Source organism: Salvelinus sp. IW2-2015, linkage group LG31 (genome assembly GCF_002910315.2).
Source record: "Salvelinus sp. IW2-2015 linkage group LG31, ASM291031v2, whole genome shotgun sequence".
Taxonomy (NCBI): domain Eukaryota; kingdom Metazoa; phylum Chordata; class Actinopteri; order Salmoniformes; family Salmonidae; genus Salvelinus; species Salvelinus sp. IW2-2015.
Window position 1 is genome coordinate 11,469,011 of NC_036870.1, and position 19,933 is coordinate 11,488,943.

Here is a 19,933-nt window from a genome sequence, read left to right on the forward strand (position 1 = left end):
TGGGATATAGCTTTTCAACAGTAAATGTTCAAAAACTGCCAAGGGACGTCTTTAATAACAATGAGTGAATGTGCAGCTACAACTATGACACAGCCTTATTGGACTCGGCGAGATCATTTTGCCATCGACTGGTAGACCCACTGTGATAAGGAGTGTGATTAGTATCGCTTTATCTGTGAAAGAAACAATGTTATTATTGACACCGGGGAGACGGCCTTGCTGTGACATGATGATGGCAAAGCTGTGACAGCACTAATTACCAGTGTGTGTGTGGCAGTATGGCAGGACACAAAAAGCAAAGGCTTTAGCTAAGTTCTTCTGAAGCACTCTGCTATACATTGAGAACACTTTAATTAGCTAGTTCAGTTAGTTTAACTGCTGGAAACCTGTTATTTATCTGTAAACCAGGAGAAGATGTCCAAACACTAACTATTTTGTAGYGATTTATATGCTAACAACTACTTTGTCCCTTAGGGCCACCATAGATTTAACAATCAACCTATACGATTGGTCCACCATTGTACTTTGTGAACCAGTGTAACCAGTGTAGGATCTCCCCTGTTGATCTCAACATATTGAGAATTGATGTGCATCCTATTGACTTCAATGGTAAATCAAGAAATATGTCCAGGTCTGCCTTCTAAACAGTTTTTTCTCCCCATCAGTATGGGCTGTAGCTTAGTGTGTAGACAACTGGATGGAGAGAGAGCCATTTCGCCCCATGTTAAGTGCCCAATGTAAGTGCCCCGTGGGCGACACTAACGGGAAGCCAGTGTGAGTGTACGACAACATGGCGTCATGGCCTCCCCTTCCCTCTTATCTCCCTCTTCCCAGCGTGCTCTTATCTCCCTCTTCCCTCCCATCAGGCGTAGCAGTGGACAGACCCGGGCAGGCAAACAGGAGCCAAGGGAGGCTATATTTAACAACAGAGTATGTGTGTGTGTGCAGAGCTCTTCAACCGTGAATCCACGACAGCCCCATGGTAAACAGAACGAATCAGGGCGACGTCTACTACAGKTGTAGTAATCCAGTACTGCAGTATCCATTCAAAGACGAGGCTAGAAATGTAAACAAGGGTTAGATATGAGGTGAACAACTTGGTTGGTGGGAAAACGTAGGCCTGACACAAATACGGAAGTGTAGAGGAGGAATGTTATGATAGTACCATGATTATGACAGGATGCTCTGATTCTGATCTTCATGCATGTCCTTGTGCACCTGTTTTGTGCGCCATTCGCAGATCAAGTGTAGACAACGGTGTTAATGGGAAATGCAAACTGTTTTGCAACGGGCTTCATATTCAACTCACTCTATTGCTGAGAAATGTCAATTACTGTTACATAATAGGGCCGTGCAGTTTTCTAACAGTTATCCTCATATCCCACGCTAATGTGAATTCGACCACATTCACAGAGCAATCCATTTAGGCCTGCATTTGAGTGCAGCATTCAAGCCAGGGATCACTTTGAGCCAGGTTGCTGGCTTCATTGGGTTGATATTGATGAGCCAATAGTGTTCCATTACTGCTGAAACACAAATCATATGCAGTAAGGCACGCTGGCTACTCTCACCCGTTCCCCTTTCTGAGAGCCCCATCATAGCTCTCATTCCATCTGGTTAATGTAAAACCGCACCACACTGAGGCATTCTCTCTCCAATCCACTTAGCACAGGCCTCAGGGACTCAGAGAGATAAGGCTGGACCGTGGAATTGGTGGATGGAGTAGCAAGTTGTTTGGAGAGAGGGAAGAGAGACAAACCCCTAGTTTTCCTCATTCTACGCTTCTTTTCTCATCCTCATCATCAGTATAACTTTTCAGCTAAATAAATTCCACCTTGATTCCCCTTTTGTTGGGTATAGTGTTTTTTAGGTAGGTAATGGGTATGGTTTAACTTTAGGTAATGGGTATGGTTTAACTTCTAGTAACAGGTATGTTTTAACTTTATTTATTATGTTAACTTTAGGTAATGGGTATGGTTTAACTTTAGGTAATGGGTATGGTTTAACTTTAGGTAATGGGTATGGTTTAACTTTAGGTAACGGTTAGGAACTTGGGCAGGTTGACATTCCTTAGATAGACAAAACAAAAAACATGTATAAACAAAATGCTAAACAGGGTGGTTCGAGCCCTGAATGCTTATTGGCTGACAGCTGTGGTATATCAGACCGTATACCACAGGTATGACAAAACATTTATTTTTACTGCTCTAATTACGTTGGTAACCAGTTTATAATAGCAATAAGGCACCTCAGGGGTTTGTGGWATATGGCCAATATACCATGGCTAAGGGCWGTATCCAGGCACTCCGCGTTACGTCGTGCTTAAGAACAGCCCTTAGCCGTGGTATATTGCCCATACACCACACCCTCTCAGGCCTTATTGCTTAAATAGACCATTTTGTTTAATCCGTCTGCATATTTCAAGACATGGCATATGAGGGTGCAGTGAGATACCCAATGGGTTGGACYATATTTTCTCGTCAATCATCTTTWAAAAAACGTAGACTTAAAAACTGCAAATCAACCAATCGTRTGTCGTTAAAGAAATGGAAAAGTAAAATGCTATATTATCTAAAAATGTAAAGTGTGATTTGAGGCCATGTGGCGGAAAGTGATACAGGCGCTYGAGATGGGGGTGTGTTCTAGTGGGTCTGGGCAGGTGTGATGTAGTTGATGTTTGTATGATGTTGTTGTTTGTATGTGTATGTTTTGTATTGTTTATAAAAGATCAATTAAATCACAACAACAGAATTATGGCATACACAGTCAAGGAAGGAACTATCTGACAGATATCTACTGTAGAGGTCGACCGATTAATCGGAATGGCCGATTAATTAGGGCCGATTTCAAGTTTTCATAACAATCGGTAATCGGCATTTTTGGACACCGATCATGGCCGATTACATTGCACTCCACYWGGAGACTGCGTGGCAGGCTGACTACCTGTTATGCGWGMGKWGCAAGGAGCCAAGGTAAGGTGCTAGCTAGCATTAAAACGTATCTTATAAAAAACAATCAATCTTAACATAATCACTAGTTAACTACACATGGTTGATGATATTACTAGTTTATCTAGCTTGTCCTGCGTTGCATATAATCGATGCGGTGCCTGTTAATTTATCATTGAATCACAGCCTACTTCGCRAAACGGGTGATTTAACAAGCGCATTCGCGAAAAAAGCACTGTCGTTGCACCAATGTGTACCTAACCATAAACATCAACGCCTTTCTTAAAATCAATACAAAAGTATGTATTTTTAAACCTGCATATTTAGTTAATATTGCCGGCTAACATGAATTTCTTTTAACTAGGGAAATTGTGTCACTTCTCTTGCGTTCTGTGCAACAGAGTCAGGGTATATGCAGCAGTTTGGGCCGCCTGGCACGTTGCGAACTGTGTGAAGACTATTTCTTCCTAACAAAGACAGCCAACTTCGCCAAACAAGGGATGATTTAACAAAAGCGCATTTGCGAAAAAAGCACAATCGTTGCACGAATGTACCTAACCATAAACATCAATGCCTTTCTTAAAATCAATACACAGAAGTATATATTTTTTAAACCTGCATATTTAGTTAAAAGAAATTCTTGTTAGCAGGCAATATTAAACAAGGGAAATTGTGTCACTTCTCATGCGTTCATTGCACGCAGAGTCAGGGTATAATGCAACAGTTTGGGCCGCCTGGCTCGTTGCGAACTAATTTCCCAGAATTTTACGTAATTATGACATAACATTGAAGGTTGTGCAATGTAACAGCAATATTTAGACTTATGGATGCCACCCGTTAGATAAGATATGTAACGGTTCCGTATTTCACTGAAAGAATAAACGTTWTGTTTTCGAAATTATAGTTTCCGGATTTTATCATATTAATGACCTAAGGCTTGTATTTCTGTGTGTTATTATATTATAATTAAGTCTATGATTTGATAGAGCAGTCTGACTGAGCGGTGGTAGGCAGCAGCATGCTCGTAAGCATTCATTCAAACAGCACTTTACTGCGTTTGCCAGCAGCTCTTCGCAYTGCATCAAGCATTGCGCTGTTTATGACTTCAAACCTGTCAACTCCCGAGATTAGGCTGGCAATACTAAAGTACCTATTAGAACATCCAATAGTCAAAGGTATATGAAATACAAATGGTATAGAGAGAAATAGTCCTATAATAACTACAACCTAAAACTTCTTACCTGGGAATATTGAAGACTCATGTTAAAAGGAACCACCAGCTTTCATACGTTCTCATGTTCTGAGCAAGGAACTTAAACGTTAGCTTTTTTACACTTTGTTTTTGCATTATTTAAACCAAATTGAACATGTTTCATTATTTATTTGAGACTAATTTGATTTTATTGATGTATTATATTAAGTTAAAATAAAAGTGTTCATTGTTCATTCAGTATTGTTGTAATTGTCATTACTACAAATATATATATAAAAATCMGCCGATTAATCGGTATCGGCTTTTTTGGTCCTCCAATAATCGGTATTGAAAAATCATAATCGGTTGACCTCTAATCTACTGTCTCAGTCTATTGAACATACCGATAYCCTTGCCCCATCACTGAAAAGAAAGACTGCTGCAACCAATAACATTAAATTGTTTTCAAGTGTTTGATTATGGAAAAGATGAGCATGTTGAGGGCCCCCCAACCCGTGAGTGTGTGGGTGTGAGACAGGACAGGCATACAAAGCGTTAAGCTCCCCAGGTAGAGTAGTCAGAGACGACCCCAGACATAAACATCAACACTTAGTCTCCAGCCATGTGAGGAGGCCATAATGTGAAGTGACAGTGGCTAAACTAAGGCTGCCCAGTGCCCATCAGAACACAGAGACCTTCTGCAGAAACATTAAATCTAACAGACGACAAGAGCCAGGAAGTATGCCACGAAGCTTTGATTACGCCCATTTAAAATGGGAACTCATACTTAGAGAAGGGGGGAGGATGCTGGGAAAGAATAACTTTTAAGTGAATGAATCAAAAGGCCACTACAAACTACAACTAGGCCACTACAAACTACAACTAGGCCACTACATACTACAACTAGGCCACTACATACTACAACTAGGCCAATACAAACTACAACTAGGCCACTACAAACTACAACTAAGCCACTACAAACTACAACTAGGCCTACATCCAGGCTGTATCACAACCGGCCGTGATTGGGACTCCCATAGGGCGGCTCACAATTGGCCCAGCGTCGTCCGGGTTTGGCTGGTGTAGGCTGTCACTGTAAATAATAATTTGTTCTTAACTGACTTGCCTAGTGAAATAAAGGTTAAATATTTTTTTTTTTAAATACTACAGTGCCTTACGGAGAGGGTTTTAAGAAGGGAATTCAATTCAGCCCATTACATGTTTTGATTAGTCTCACGCTATGTCTCGAATGTGTTCTCTGATTCTCTCTCGGCCATATGATATCCCACCACAGCTGTTCTCTGACGGAAGGGGAAAAAACGAAAGTAAAGCAGGTTAATGGTGACTCCTCAAGAGTAATCGCCGACCCCTTGAAATTAGACACCTTCTCTTTAAATCTTTGCTGTGCCTGACAGCCAAAGACAGCYGCATTCCATACCAAGGCTGCAGGGGAAGGAGGGAGGGGGGATGAGATGTCTGCCATTCAGGCATAGTGACAGAGGTGTCACCTAATATCACTATTAATGGCACATGCACAACAGTCAAGCTGTTGGACCACAGGAATTTGGAAGTGAGAGCTTTAGCCCAGACTCCAGCCAGAGAAAGAGGGAGGTGTGRGTGTGCCCACATAGCCTATATAAACAAGGGGAACCCACCATACATGGCACCTTTAGTCTTGAATGTACACACAGGCAATACAGGGAGCAGGAGATGCCAGGGTGGGACAAAAAGGGAATAGCTTAAYAGGCTTTTTCCCACTATGTCAGGTTCTTTGCACTCGACTAAAATGTCATACAAATCATTAACCCTCATGGCATTGGTCATCTGACTCTACTGTGACAACCCCTTGCAAAACATGCTGAAAACATACCAARGATGCAATATGTGACAATGACTGTTATTGAAGTTTCAGTGTGCTGTATTCTACCTCCACTTGCTCTCTGACAATTCTAGCTCTTCATCCACACATCACCTCCTTATGAGTCATGGCGCTCTGTGTTTTTTGTGTTAGACCTTTTACAAGAAAAGATTCATCATCTTCAGGAAAAATAATTTTTTGAATCTTGAACCATACTGCAATTAGACTCTTTTCAATTCAGCTATGTTGTAACTTGAGAMAATGAATCAATAAACTCTCTATTTTAGTTGACAGGTTGTTAGGATATCCATACATTATGAATAATATAATAGTAATAGGCTAGCTAATTTAATAGTAAAKGCAGCAAAGTCTTGGAAAAAAGTGACCAGCCTCTGTGACAGTAATTTAGACAGTTTGAATATGTAAATMAATTGCGTGAAAGACAGCAGAGAGCACGCGATGGACAAGGCTAGTCATTAAACAGAGCAAATGAAACATTTGTAAAATATGAAATGCAATGTATAGTAACGTTAAACGTATTCGTGTGTGTGCCTACCTTTAATGCAGCGCTACATCTCTGTAGAAACCCCTCCATTTTCGCCAGCGTAGAGCACGCCTGGGATATTCTGCCAAAKAGAATGTTTACAGACCCGTGTCCTCTGCAAAGACAAGTTGACGAATATCCTACATCACGTTTTGAAAAGCAGAAGCTACTGAAGGGTATAAAGTGGTAGTGATGGGTCGCGACCAGCTCTTTTTGAACGGCTCTTTTTGGTGAACGTCGGGGACCGAATCGTATCTGTGAAAGAGCCGTTCATTTGGCTCCCTGATTTGAATAATGTTTATACTGCCTTTTGAGCTCCAGACAAGGATTATCTGCAGATGATAGGTTATAAAAACATTACCTGAAGATTGTAATTCATCACTGCAGGAAGGTCCGAGTCACAAGTCGAGTCTCAAGAATAACTGGTCAAGACTCGAGTAAAGTCCAAGTAATGTCCAAGTCGTGCATTCTAAGCAGTGGCGGTTCTAGACCATTTCAACTGGGGGCACCAAGCTGGGGCGAGTTGTACTGTTAGAGGGGCCAGTTACATTAGACGTTATTGTTGTCATATCGTTTTCTTCACTGCATTGCAGGCATTAGCAGGCAAAATACCATGTTCATAATCATCATCGTTGCCACTGTCTAAAAATGGATGTAAAAAAACAATGATAGCAAAAATTAGTTATGTAAAAATGATTTCATACTCCACATTTAGGGGGGCCACAAGGGGGTCCACAATTGTTGTCACAGGGGCACTGTGTCTGCCCCCCCCCCCGCTAGTGATTCTAAGACCAAGTCAAGTCGAGTAGAGTCATGTTTTCAAGTCAAGCCTCAAGTCAAGTAAAAAAYAAAGACATGTATATATGCAACGACTTGTTCAACTATAAATATTTGTGTATTTATTGAGGCTACCAGACAGCCCTTTATATTATTTAGTCAACTTTCAACTAATTGTAAAATAGGGACCTTGTAGCCAGGGGCGGAGGCAGAGGGGTGTCCGGGGTGGACTGGACACCCCTGACTGGACACCCCTGACATCTGATTGACCACCCCGGGTGCCACCTCAAAATTTKATTTGCTACTGGCAGTTTAATGCTGATTGACATCTCATTTCACCTCTTGTTGAAAGAAGCATTTATTTTGACGTTTTCAAACAAGTACGAAGAAGAGAGAATATTAACGTTGGTTGCGAGATATAGAAGAATAAGAATAAGAACATACAGAAGAAGAGAGAATATTTCCACAGCTCCACGAGCTCTTTTCGCGATTGACWAAAGCATCATATTTGAAGTACATWTTAAGGTTTAGCATCGGGTTTAGGTTTCCTGAACAACTTATACGAAAGTTGAGTCACTGTGTAAATTAACGTCAGACCTTTGGATCCATTAACAGACAATTAAGTAGATAAGAGAGATCGGTTCCCAATTCAGCCTAACATTATGTCTACATCTGTGCTAGTAATACACGCATATACAGTGCAGTGTCGTAAGTTACAGTATACCAATGTTTAGCTAWTGTGGGGTAACTAGTAGGCTACAGCCGTCAGTGTTCAGCAAGTTAACATTCYGTAATTTGAAATCCATTAACTCAGTTCGATTTTCYTACTTGAACTCAAATCGAACATTTGTTATTATCAATCTGTTAACGTTACTCAAAAGATGACCACAATTTGCAMCTAGCCTGTTTGCTATCGTAWAGGTGTAAGAAATTATAGCTAGCTAAGTTACTTACTGCAAAGTAGGGCTAGCCATGATCTAACTAGTAATTTGGGCTGGTAGTTGATTTTAAGGTACAGTTATGATAATGGGGATTTGTAATTAAGATTGAGATTGGACTAAAATGTGGGTCATTGGATGCTTAGATGTAACCATAAACTGCCGTATTTTTGCATAGGGTCAATTAAACATGAAAATAAAGGGAGAGATATCAGATTTATTTTTAAAGAAGKACAAACAGGCAGATCAGGTGCAAACAGACCCCAGCCCTTGCATCACCACRGGACACCAGAGCAGCTCCCTAWCTGAGGCTAGTCAGAGTCAGTGTGGTCAGACTTCACAAGGACCCAGTCTACCACCACCAGGTCAGAGGATCTACCAGGCAGTCAGKCACATGCCCAGTTCAGAATTTAAGTTTAGCTTCAGCTTGTAATAGATGATTTTGTCAGATAAAGCCTCACTTTAAAATGTTGGTTGTTGATTCATGTGTGTTCTTGTTTTGATGGCTGTGACATTTTTATTGTGATTATACGCTAATGGTTCTTGTGTTATTTTAATGTAATAGATGTATCAAGGGATGACACAGAGACCTCTGGRTCTGAGCAAGACAGTGAGCCAGAGCTGCCAGGAGATGTCATCGAGCCCCTCCCAACTGCATCAAGCACCAGATATGCAGTTCGAAAAGGACCCAATGGTAGGCTAGSCCTATACTTTAAACTACACATTTTAGTTAGCAGCTGTTAGTATCTAATCTTGTGGATCCCATAATTATACATTTCTATAGAGATATGATACATTATTTAACGTGTATTTCAGACATTTCAAGATCCAGAGAAGAGGGTCCTGTACAGCCGTGTTTGAAAACATTTGCCAGAACTCAGCATGGTACTAGGAAAATGACTTTCAACAGCTCCTGGTATAAGGACAATTTATGGCTTGAATATTCTGTAAGTCAAGATTCGACTTATTGTTTCGCCTGTAGGCATTTTTCTCTGCCCAATACACCTGAATCTGCCTTCACATCACAGTCAGGTTTTTGTAACTGGAAAAAGGCGCTGTATAAAGATTCTGGGTTTTAGCTCCATTCGAAGGCAGAGCATCATATCAATGCTATGTATGCTTGGAATCAGCATAAAAGGGCTATTGACAGCAACTCATCAATGTTAGATGTCATAAATYAGGACCAGAAAAAGAAAGTGGAGGAAATCTGTACTTACATTAAAACAATTGCAGATGTGCTCCTATTAACTGCCACTCAAAATAAAGCGCAGAGAGGGCATRGKGTGTCTGATGACTCTCACAACAAGGGTAATGTTTTGACAATCTTAGAAGAAATAGCAAAGCATGATCCTCTCATAGAGAAAAGGATGAATGCATGTGGCAATGCTAAGTACACAAGCCACCAAATCCAGAACAAAGTTCTTGAGGGCTTAGCTGAGATGGTACAAAGTGAAATAATAAGAGAAGTAAAAGAAAGTGAAGTTTTTAGTGTAATTGCAGATGAAATCAAAGATTTAAAGAAAAKATTTATTTATTTGTGAGGTACTATACACGAAAGCTTTTTAAATTTTCAGTCAGCTGAAAGCTTAGATGCAGCAGGTCTCACGACAATTATAATGGATTGCCTTGAAAAACATGGCCTGGACTACAGAAATGATCTTGTGGGGCAAGGCTATGACAGTGCGTCCGTCATGAGCGGAAAGCATTCTGGTGTGTCTGCACTGGTTAAAAACAGTGCAAGATTTGAATTTTATGTGCACTGTAATGCACATTGTTTGAATTTGGTTCTTGTCGATGCTGTAAAAACAGTGCCTGAAGCAGTTTACTTTTTTGCTCTCCTGCAGAAGCTTTATAACTTTGTATCTGGCTCGTACGTTTATCTCAAGTGGCTTGCAGTTCAGAAAGAGCTGTATCCACAGCAGCAGCCCAGGGAACTACAGAGACTTACGGATGTAAGGTGGGCATGCAGATACATGGAATGCCGTAATCAGAAGTACAGGCTTCCAGCAGTTTCCAAACAGTGTGTAAAAGACAGCCTAAAACAAGCTTAAGACTTCACGACTCATTGATGATGAGCACCGTAGGASAGAAAAATAGAGACCAACGTGATGGTGAGAGCTTCCAAAGAGCTATCTTTTATCAGGTGCTTGACAGTCTCACAGCTGAGTTACAGAGGTGTTTTTCAAAGAAGAATTGTGAGATAATGCAAGGGGTCCAGTCTCTCAACCAACCCAAAGAGTACAACATTCTTGAATGAGAAGCCTCTGTTTGCCTTTGCTCAGACCTTTGAGTCAGATTTAGAGGACCTCAAACATGAGGTTCATCAAAACAAGCGGCTTCTTGATAGGAGAGAGAAAAGTGGAAGGGACATACCGTCTACTCTTCTTGACTTTGTTGTGTTTCTAGAACCTTATAAAGAGGTCTTCCATGAGCTACTTCTCAGCTTTAAAACTGATTAAAACCCACCWTAGGACAACAATGGTTGATGACAGCTTAAGTTACCTKTGAYTTCTCAYTGTTGAGTCAAGYAYGGCARGCTCCCTCAACATGGATGAGTTTGTGAAAAATGTTGCCAGTTCTCATCAGAACCGCAGAATTATGCTGTTTTAAATCTACCTAGGATAATTTGGRGCTTAGYCGGTCCCTCTGGTCATGATTAAAACCCGGACTGTGTACTAACTAGTACACTGAAATTCTAAAATGATAAATCCAAAGGGTATCATGTCACACAGATTTAATTTGGTCTTGATTAGGCCAATTCCAAAACRTTTCTTTGCTATTAGTTAACATAATATATATGAGCATAAATATATTAAGTTTGTATTATTGATGGTCACCAAAATTATTTATATTTTTCAAGTCCATTTCTGCTTGATTCCTGGTATGTCAAATTGCAAGTCTGTTTTTTTGTAAATTATTTTTTTTGTAAATAAACTATGCAATTTATGTAACACACAAATGCTATCTTATTTCCTTGGTGCTTGATCTTTGTTTCTGAAAATATTTGGATGTTTAACACTTATAGACCCAGATTATATATTCATGAAACAGAGTGACCCAAGTCTCTCCTGTGTGTGTGTGTGTGTGTGTGTGTGTGTGTGTGTGTGTGTGTGTGTGTGTGTGTGTGTGTGTGTGTGTGTGTGTGTGTGTGTGTGTGTGTGTGTGTGTGTGTGTGGTGTGTGTGTGTGTGTGTGTGTGTGTGTGTGTGTGTGTGTGTGTGTGTGTGTGTGTGGTGTGTGTTTTGTGTAAGAATTGAGCTGCAATTCCGAGGTAGACACACTGAACAATTCATAGTATGTTAAAGAATTCTAATGAAGTGTGGTCCAAAAGGGTTACTATCTGCCACATTGCATTACTGACAAAAGTTTGTACTTATAAAAAAGATATGTAACCGAGTAAAGAGATATGTTAAGTAAGAATTGAACGTGTAAATGTTCATTCACAGTCATAACATAGGGTTTGCACGTTTACACTTCTAATTGAACATTTACTTTTCATGTTTCACGCTGGCTTTTCTTACGATCCTAACAATTTACGTATAGATTTTCTTACGATCCTAACGCTGTGTAAGTTCAACCTATTGGCAGCTATCTTGCTCCATACATCAGTCTCAAGTCAAAGTCTAGTCCAGAGTATTGAGGCTCCAAGTCAAGTTTCAAGTTATTTTATTTTKTATCAAGTCTAGTCTCAAGTCATCYAATTTGTGGCTGGAGTCAGACTCGAGTCCAAGTCATGTGAATCGAGTCTACAACTCTGGAGATTTGCARTTTTTATGGTTTTAGGTACGTTTTTAAGCGCTACTGAACGATGAGTCGTTTAGGAGCTTAATGAATGGCTCTTTTAGTTGAACTGAGCCAAATGAGCCGGCTCACTGAAAAGACTCGGAATCCACATCACTCGAAAGTGGTTGTGTTTACGCCGTTAAATTCATGACGTCACATGTGTAGTAGTCCCAATAAGCAAGACCCTCCAGAGCTGTGTGCCATACTTTTCACCTCATGACAATATCAACACAACATATTTCCAGAATTTGTATATGTATTTTAKCAACACAAATCCTACTTTTAGAATCAGAATGATGGTCAAGACAAGACATGGAAGAAATGAAGCTGTGTGGGAATTGGACGATTCTACTATTTTATTTAGTTCCTTCATTAAMGAGAGCAGGCGTTCATCGTCTTTATATATCACAGATGTCACTGACATATCATCCATTACACACTAAACACACATTTTAGACTTTCGTCTCTGCAATACTACACAGCAAGGAGATATGACGCTCATGAACACGACCAGTATATTTACACCTGCAGTTCTCTCCTCCAACCACTCGTGTCCCCATGAAGATTACATTCACAATCATTTAATGTAGCTGGTGTTTGACTAATTCGCATATTTGCTGAGTATTTTATTTTTGTCCCCCGAAATATTTTTGGTTTGCATATTCTACTAAATGTATTTTATGTTTGTAGCTTGGTGCATGACATCTACAAATGAGTTTCCCCCCTGTGGTTAATGCAGCTCGTGACATCATTGTTTACAGACTGGTCACAGATATACAAATATTTGCTGTGGTAGTACAAGAGGAAGTAAAGAGGAGTAAGCGAATTCAAGATAGCGAACGAGGAGACCGTGGAATGTAAATAGTATGGCTTAGTCAGCCAGCGAAGCTCGTTAACGTTTTCTGTTGATTGGACCAACAACAGTCTGAATTTCACTACTTTTTGTTGTTGCCATTTACGCTGTCAACTGGCTTCATGGTAAGTTATTTTATTTTCTGCTGGTCAGCTAACGTTAGCTAGCAAGCTAACAAGCTGCCAACATCATCAAGATACTCATTGCAGGATAACGTTAGTGATGGGCGCTATCAACTTCTGAGCGTCACCACGAGGCTATAGCCAGCTATGGTCCGGACAGTAGCCTGTTCTGGTGTTACTTGGCAGATGCAACATTTTCTAGACCGGCTTTATAGTTAGCGTTACCTTCTCAGTATTTTGTCAACCCCAGGGTCAGTCCTATAACAGTTAGAATAATAATTTGTGTTGTTAGAGAATAAGTTATTTCCCTGACTGATCTTTTTCTTGCAGGTATGGTACAATTTTTAAGAATATGGTTACTCGAATTCTCCAGCTGATATTTTCAGACGAAGCTAAGAAGTCAACCATACCGCATTGATATCCTAAAAACATACTGAGTCATCCATGTCACGAGGCAAGGAACAAGCTTGATCAGCTCCATCTCCCTTGTCACTTGTCCATCTCTCTGGTGTATTCCATTGTATAGTCAGGAAAAGCACATCTTTCATAACCAGATACGTTTTGCCTKCCCCAAAGATAACTTTGCTCTAGTTTGCAGCTGTACCTGCAATGGACAGAGGCAGTTCTGTAAGATAATTGTACTTTTGTTAAGGTTAAATTGATAAGTATTTTGTGTAAAGATCATTATATTTTGTTAGAGGAAATCTTGTAGAGTTTTGTGAAATCCACTCTGTCTTACAGTCTGAATGACATAAAACCGACAGAGCGACTGTGGATTCTGCTGTAGCCGTCCATCAACCCTGTTTTGCAAACTAAGGACACTGTTACTCAGGAATACCAGGGAACTGATTGTCGGGTAGATTTCCCTCAAGGTTCACCTAGAAGTTCACTGCCAACTTTTAAAGCCATGAATATACTTAATGTAAAGGGCTGAGTTTGTTTTTCTACGCTTATACAGCCTAAGCCTGAAGTAGTCTTTACCGACGATTTGGCCTTATTTTCTATTGATTAAGTGCTACATTGAACATTACCCAGCTATGGCGGATTCTGGCACTGAGATAGTCGGAGGAGATCTCCTGAGCGTTGTCAAAGATGACTGCTCTCTGACAGAGGCCATTTCTGAAGAGGGTGGCCTTACACCAGGGTCCTCTGTGGCTAAAGAAAGCCACAAAGCAGAGCCCTTGGACCGTGAAGATTCCACCAAKGTCCCATCAGTCAAGACCCCAATTATGGAAGCAGAAGGTTCTGACAAACACAGTGGAACCACACTCACGCCAGCCGCCACGTGTGCCACCATGTCTGAAAACGGCACAACAGAAGACGCTCAATCCACCCCGCAGAGCCAAACTCTGACCGAAATGAACGGGGAAAGCTCAGAGGCCATGTTTGGAAGGTCGGACGAGAATAGCCAGTCGGCTACAAGCGACTCTCCCTCCTTCTCCATCCGCAGCCTGGAGTTCTTCGAGGGCAACACTGGGAATGACGAGCCATTGTCGTCCTACTCTGCCCTGGGCAACGAGGGCCGCTCCCCCTCTGCTGACGTCCCCGGCCTGGTCAGTGACGTCCTGGCTGCCGCAGCCACGGGAGGGGCCACCGCCGCRCCGGACCCAGAGCCCATGATGCCGGCCTACTACTTTGTGAAATGGATCACCTGGAAGGAGAAGAAGACACCCATCATCACGCAGAGTGAGAACGGGCCCTGTCCCCTGCTGGCCATCATGAACACCCTGTTTCTGCGCTGGAAGGTAATGTTGGACTGTAGAAACAGCTATATAGGACTAATGGGGTCCATGATTACGCATCACAATTGTCTTAAGTGGTTTTAGGCCTACTTCATCTGCACTGATCTCAAAACATATGATAGGGTAAAGCAGTATATTGTAGGACTATTGGGGGATTTTGCATTCACTGGTCTATTTTTTTCTTCAGATCAGTGCAGATTAATAGAAGGAGCCAAAAAATGAGGCTACTTTAGACTATTGAGATGCACGTTGCAAAATCCCCCAATAGTCCTAAAATATACTGCTTTACCCTGTCATATGTTTTGAGATCAGCACAGATGAAGTAGGCCTTAAGACAATTGAGATGTGTAATTGGCCTTAAGGTGACTGCGTATAAGGGTGAGGATGACACACTGAGGATGACATCCGAGGTGTGTATGCATGCCAGAATTAGTGACATGACACAGGCGTGAGGGAAGTTTCTAGAAGCAGGAATTACAGGTTCACGTTAGGGTGTGATGAGCCGTAGTTAAGAGAACACCAAAGKCTTCTGAATCCTATAATCTTGTTTGTACCATCAACATCTTTCAAAATCGAGGSAACACAGAATTTACGTTTATAAATGGCAGGATGTCAGCTTCAGAGAGTCTATTGTTTAATGAACATTGGTCAAGAAAAGTGCATACAAATTATAATCATGTGTGATTTGTTTTCAGGCCAAGCTACCCGCCCAGACAGAAGTAGTCACCACAGAGGACCTGATGGCTCACCTTGGTAAGAAACAAGCAAGTGTATTGACTGTACTTCCATACAGACTTTGTTACACTGAAGTTATTGCTTTGTAACTTCCAGTAAACAACACATTTTCATACATTACTCTGAGGTTGTCATGAACACATGAAAATSCAACCAATGCATGAAAATACGAGTAACTAAAGAGACTGCATATTCGCAGTAAATTAAAGATCATCACTGGCCCTATGCTCCAGGAGCCAKGGGCTTAAGTCATTGAAAGATCTAGCAAATTGGAAAAGTAGTCAACTTTGACCATTACCATGGAGAAATACAGTGCCTTCAGAAAGTATTCACGCTCCTCGACTTTTTGTMTTACCGCCTGAATTTGAAATGGATTAAATTGAGATTTTGTGTCACTGGCCTACACACAATACCCCACCACGTCAAAGTGGAATTGTGTTTTTAGAAATGTTTACAAATGAATTAAAAGGGAAAATGCCTTGAGTCAATAAGTATTCAACCCTTTTGTTAAGGCAAGCCTAAATAAGTTCAGGAGTAAAAATGTGCTTAACAAGTCACATAAGTTGCATGGACTCACTGTGCAGTAATAGTGTTTAACATGATTTTTTTTATGACTACATCATCTCTGTACCCCACACATACAATTAAAGTGCATTCAGACCACCTTTACTTTTTCCACATTTTGTTACCTTARAGCCTTATTCTAAAATTGATTAAATAATTRCCCCCCCTCATCAATCTACACACACTACCTCATAATGACAAAGCGAAAACAGGTCTTTAGAATTRTTTGCAAATGTATTTCCGTTTTTTATTTTTAATACCTTATTTACGTAATATTCAGGCCCTTTGCTATGAGACTCGAAATTAAGCTCAGGTGCATTCTGTTTCCATTGCTCATCCTTGAGATGTTTCTACAACGTGATTGGAGTCCACCTGTGGTAAATTAAATTGATTGAACATGATTTGGAAAGACACACACCTGTCTATATAAGGTCAGAGCAAAAACCAAGCCACGAGGTCGAAGGAATTGTCCGTAGAACTCTGAGACAGGATTGTGTCGAAGTCATCYATCTGGAGAAAGGTACCAAAATATTTCMGCAGCATTGAAGGTCCCCAAGAACACAGTGGCCTCAATCATTCTTAAATGGAAGAAGTTTGGAACCACCAAGACTCTTCCTAGAGTTGGCTGCCCGGCCAAACTGAGCAATCGGGAGAATAGTCTTGGTCAGGGAGGTGACCAATAACCCGATAGTCACTCTGACAGCTCCAGAGTTCCTCTGTGGAGATGGTTGTTCTTCTGGAAGGTTCTCCCATCTCTGCAGCACTCCACCAATCAGGCCTTTATGGTAGAGTGACCRGACGGAAGCACGTAGACTCTTAGACCAACAAGATTCTCTGGTCTGATGAAACCAAGATTCAACTCTTTGGTGTGAATGCCAAGCGTCACATCTAGAGGAAACCTGGCGCCATCCCTACGGTGAAGCATGGTGGTGGCAGCATCATGCTGCGGGGATGTTATTCAGCGGCGGGGATGTTATTCAGCGGCGAGGACTGTGAGACTAGTCCGGATCGAGGCAAAGATGAACGGAGCAAAGTACAGGGAGATCCTTGATGAAAACCTCCTCCAGAGTGCTCAGGACCTGACTGGGGCGAAGATTCACCTTCCAACAGGACAACGACCCTAAGCACACAGCCTAGACAACGCAGGAGTGGCTTCGGGACAAGTCTCTGAATGTCCTTGAGTGGGCCAGTCAGAGCCCGGAATTGAACTCGATTGAACATCTCTGGAGAGACCTGAAAATAGCTGTGCAGCAACACTCCCCATCCAACCTGACKGAGCTTGAGAGGATCTGCAGAGAAGAATGGGAGAAACTCCCCAAATACAGGTGTGCCAAGCTTGTAGTGATATCCCCAAGAAGACTCAAGGCTGTAATAGCTGCCAAAGGTGCTTCAACAAAGTACTGAGTTAAAGGGCGAGATCTAATTACTTATGTGAATGTCCCGATGTATTTTCCTCACCCCGTGTTCATTTTTTTTTCTTCATGAATTTGCAAAACTTCTAACTGTTTTTTCTTCTTGTCATTATGGGTATTGTGTGTAGATTGGGGGGGGGGGGGGGGCAGGCAGATTCTAATACATTTTAGAATAAGGCTGTAATGCAACATGTCAAGGGGTCTGAATACTTTCCGAATGCACTGTATCGATAATGTCCCTCAGTCGAGCAGTGAATTTCAAACAGATTCAACCATGAAGACCAGAGAGGTTTTCCAATGCCGTGCGAAGATGGGCACCTATTGGTAGATGGGTACAAAAAAACACCCAGTCACTACAAAGATACAAGTGTCCCTCCTAACTCAGTTGCCGTAGATGAAGGAAACCACTCAGGGATTTCACCATGAGGCCGATAGTCACTTTAAAACAGTTTAATTGCTGTGATAGGAGAACTGAGGATGGATCAACAACATTGTAGTAACTCCACAATACTAACCTAAATGACAGCGTGAAATGAAGCCTGTACAGAATCAAAATATTACAAAACATGCATCCTGTTTGCAATAAGGCACTAAAGTAAAACTGTAAAAAAGTGAACTTTATGTCCTGAGTACAAACGTTATGTTCGGGGCAAACACAACACATCACTGAGTATAACTTCATATTTTCAAGCATGGTGGTGGCTGCATCATATTATGGCTATGCTTGTCATCGGCAAAGACAAGGGAGATTTTTGGGATAAAAAGAAACTGAATATCTATCAAAGCTCAACAACCAACTTGACAGATCAAATAATTTTTTWAAGAATAATGTGCAAATGTTGTAGAATCCAGGTGTGCAAAGCTCTTAGAGACTTACCCAGAAAGACTGTACAGCTGTAATCACTGCCAAAGGTAAATATAACATGTATTGACTCAGGTGTGAATTCNTAAATATAACATGTATTGACTCAGGTGTGAATTCTTATGTAAATGAGATCTATATTTAATTTAATACATTTGCAAACATTTCTAAAAACATGTTTTCACTTTCTCCTTATGGGGTATTGTGTGTGTSTGTGTGTGTYGATGGGTGAGAACATATAATCAATTTAGAATTCAGGCTGTAATACAACYAAGTGGAATAAGTCAAGGGGTATGAATACTTTCTGAATGCACTGTATATTATAACACGTATTTCTGTTTGGTCACTCACTGTCTGAGAACCACATTACCCATTTGTTTTTATACTCCCGCAATTTGTGTTTCTGCCACAGGAGAGTGCGTATTGTCCATCAAACCCAGGGAGAAGGCTGAGGGAATGGAGCTCAACTTTCAGCAGGTAAACTCACCTCTGTATAAACACACATCTGTCCACTTGGCTTATCCATGACACTGTCGGTCTGTGTCTGAATGTTTTTCGGAAGCAGCGCTAGCTTGTGTGTATTTGTGTTTGGACGTGTGCGTCTGCAGGTGCAGGTCTGTCTGTGTTGTCTACCTCACAGGAGGTTGGTGGCACCTTTTTAATTGGGGAGGATGGGCTCGTGGTAATTGCTGGTGCGGAATAAGTTAAATGGTTTCAAATAAATCAAACAAATGGTTTGTGTTTGCCATTCCATTTACTCCGTTCTGGCCATTATTATGAGCCGTCCTCCCCTCAGCAGCCGCCACTGGTCTATCTTTTTGTAGCTGTGTGTGTAACGGATGTGAAATGGCTAGCTAGTTAGCGGTGGTGCGCGCTAGCAGCCTTTCYGTCGGTTACGTCACTTGCTCTGAAACCTAGAAGTAGTGGTTCCCCCMCGGCTTTTGTGGAGCGATGGGTAACGACACTTCGTGGGTGWCTGTTGTTGATGTGTGCAGAGGGTCCCTGGTTCGCGCCCGAGGTCGGGGACGTACTAAAGTTATACTGTTACATGTGCACAAAATTGTGGGTGTGGTTGGGTGTAAGTTAGTGACARATTTTTAAGGGGAAGTGGAGTTCACAGCAGAGGCAGAAGCCTGTGTCATCAGTGCTAAGTCACACCACCTGCCACTAGAGTACCACAATAAGGAGTTTAGGGAACAACAAGGATTCAGAATTACTGTACCAAAAATGTACAGTAAGGTGTAAGCCTCAAACATTTGGGTGGCAAGGTAGTAGCTGTGTGGATGCAGCCAATTCACTTWATGGTCATTAGCAGCTCTTTAATACAAAGTGACTTCGAGTCAACCCATCTGTTTGGTATGTGTGGCTCATGCAGGAATCAAACCCATGTTCTTGATGTTGTAAGCACCATGATCCAACCACCTGACACACATGCGGTTCAGAGCTAATCAATCTGGTTCCTTTAAGGGTGAACCCAATTATTCGACTGGTCTATAGGCTGTTGGTCAACCAATTTATTTTGTCGAGAACTAGTGTGTGTGTATATATGTATGTACAGTTTAAGTCGGAAGTTTACATACACTTAGGTTGGAGTCATTAAAACT

At 41.4% G+C, this 19,933-nt stretch overlaps 1 protein-coding gene and 1 pseudogene across 1 annotated transcript in view; one reads left to right on the forward strand and one right to left on the reverse strand.

The window, feature by feature from the left end:
* LOC111955904 (exopolyphosphatase PRUNE1-like) overlaps positions 1–6,856 on the reverse strand; it is a 22,912-nt pseudogene extending 16,056 nt beyond the window's left edge.
* Positions 6,857–12,625: 5,769 nt separating this feature from the next.
* LOC111955820 (ubiquitin carboxyl-terminal hydrolase MINDY-1) overlaps positions 12,626–19,933 on the forward strand; it is a 27,030-nt gene continuing 19,722 nt past the window's right edge. Inside the window, exons 1-4 of the mRNA XM_023976141.2 lie at positions 12,626–13,017; positions 13,345–14,759; positions 15,452–15,509; positions 18,742–18,806. Of these exons, the coding sequence (XP_023831909.1) occupies positions 14,052–14,759; positions 15,452–15,509; positions 18,742–18,806 (831 nt within the window). The 5' untranslated portion in view covers positions 12,626–13,017; positions 13,345–14,051. The remainder of the gene's footprint in view (positions 13,018–13,344; positions 14,760–15,451; positions 15,510–18,741; positions 18,807–19,933) is intronic.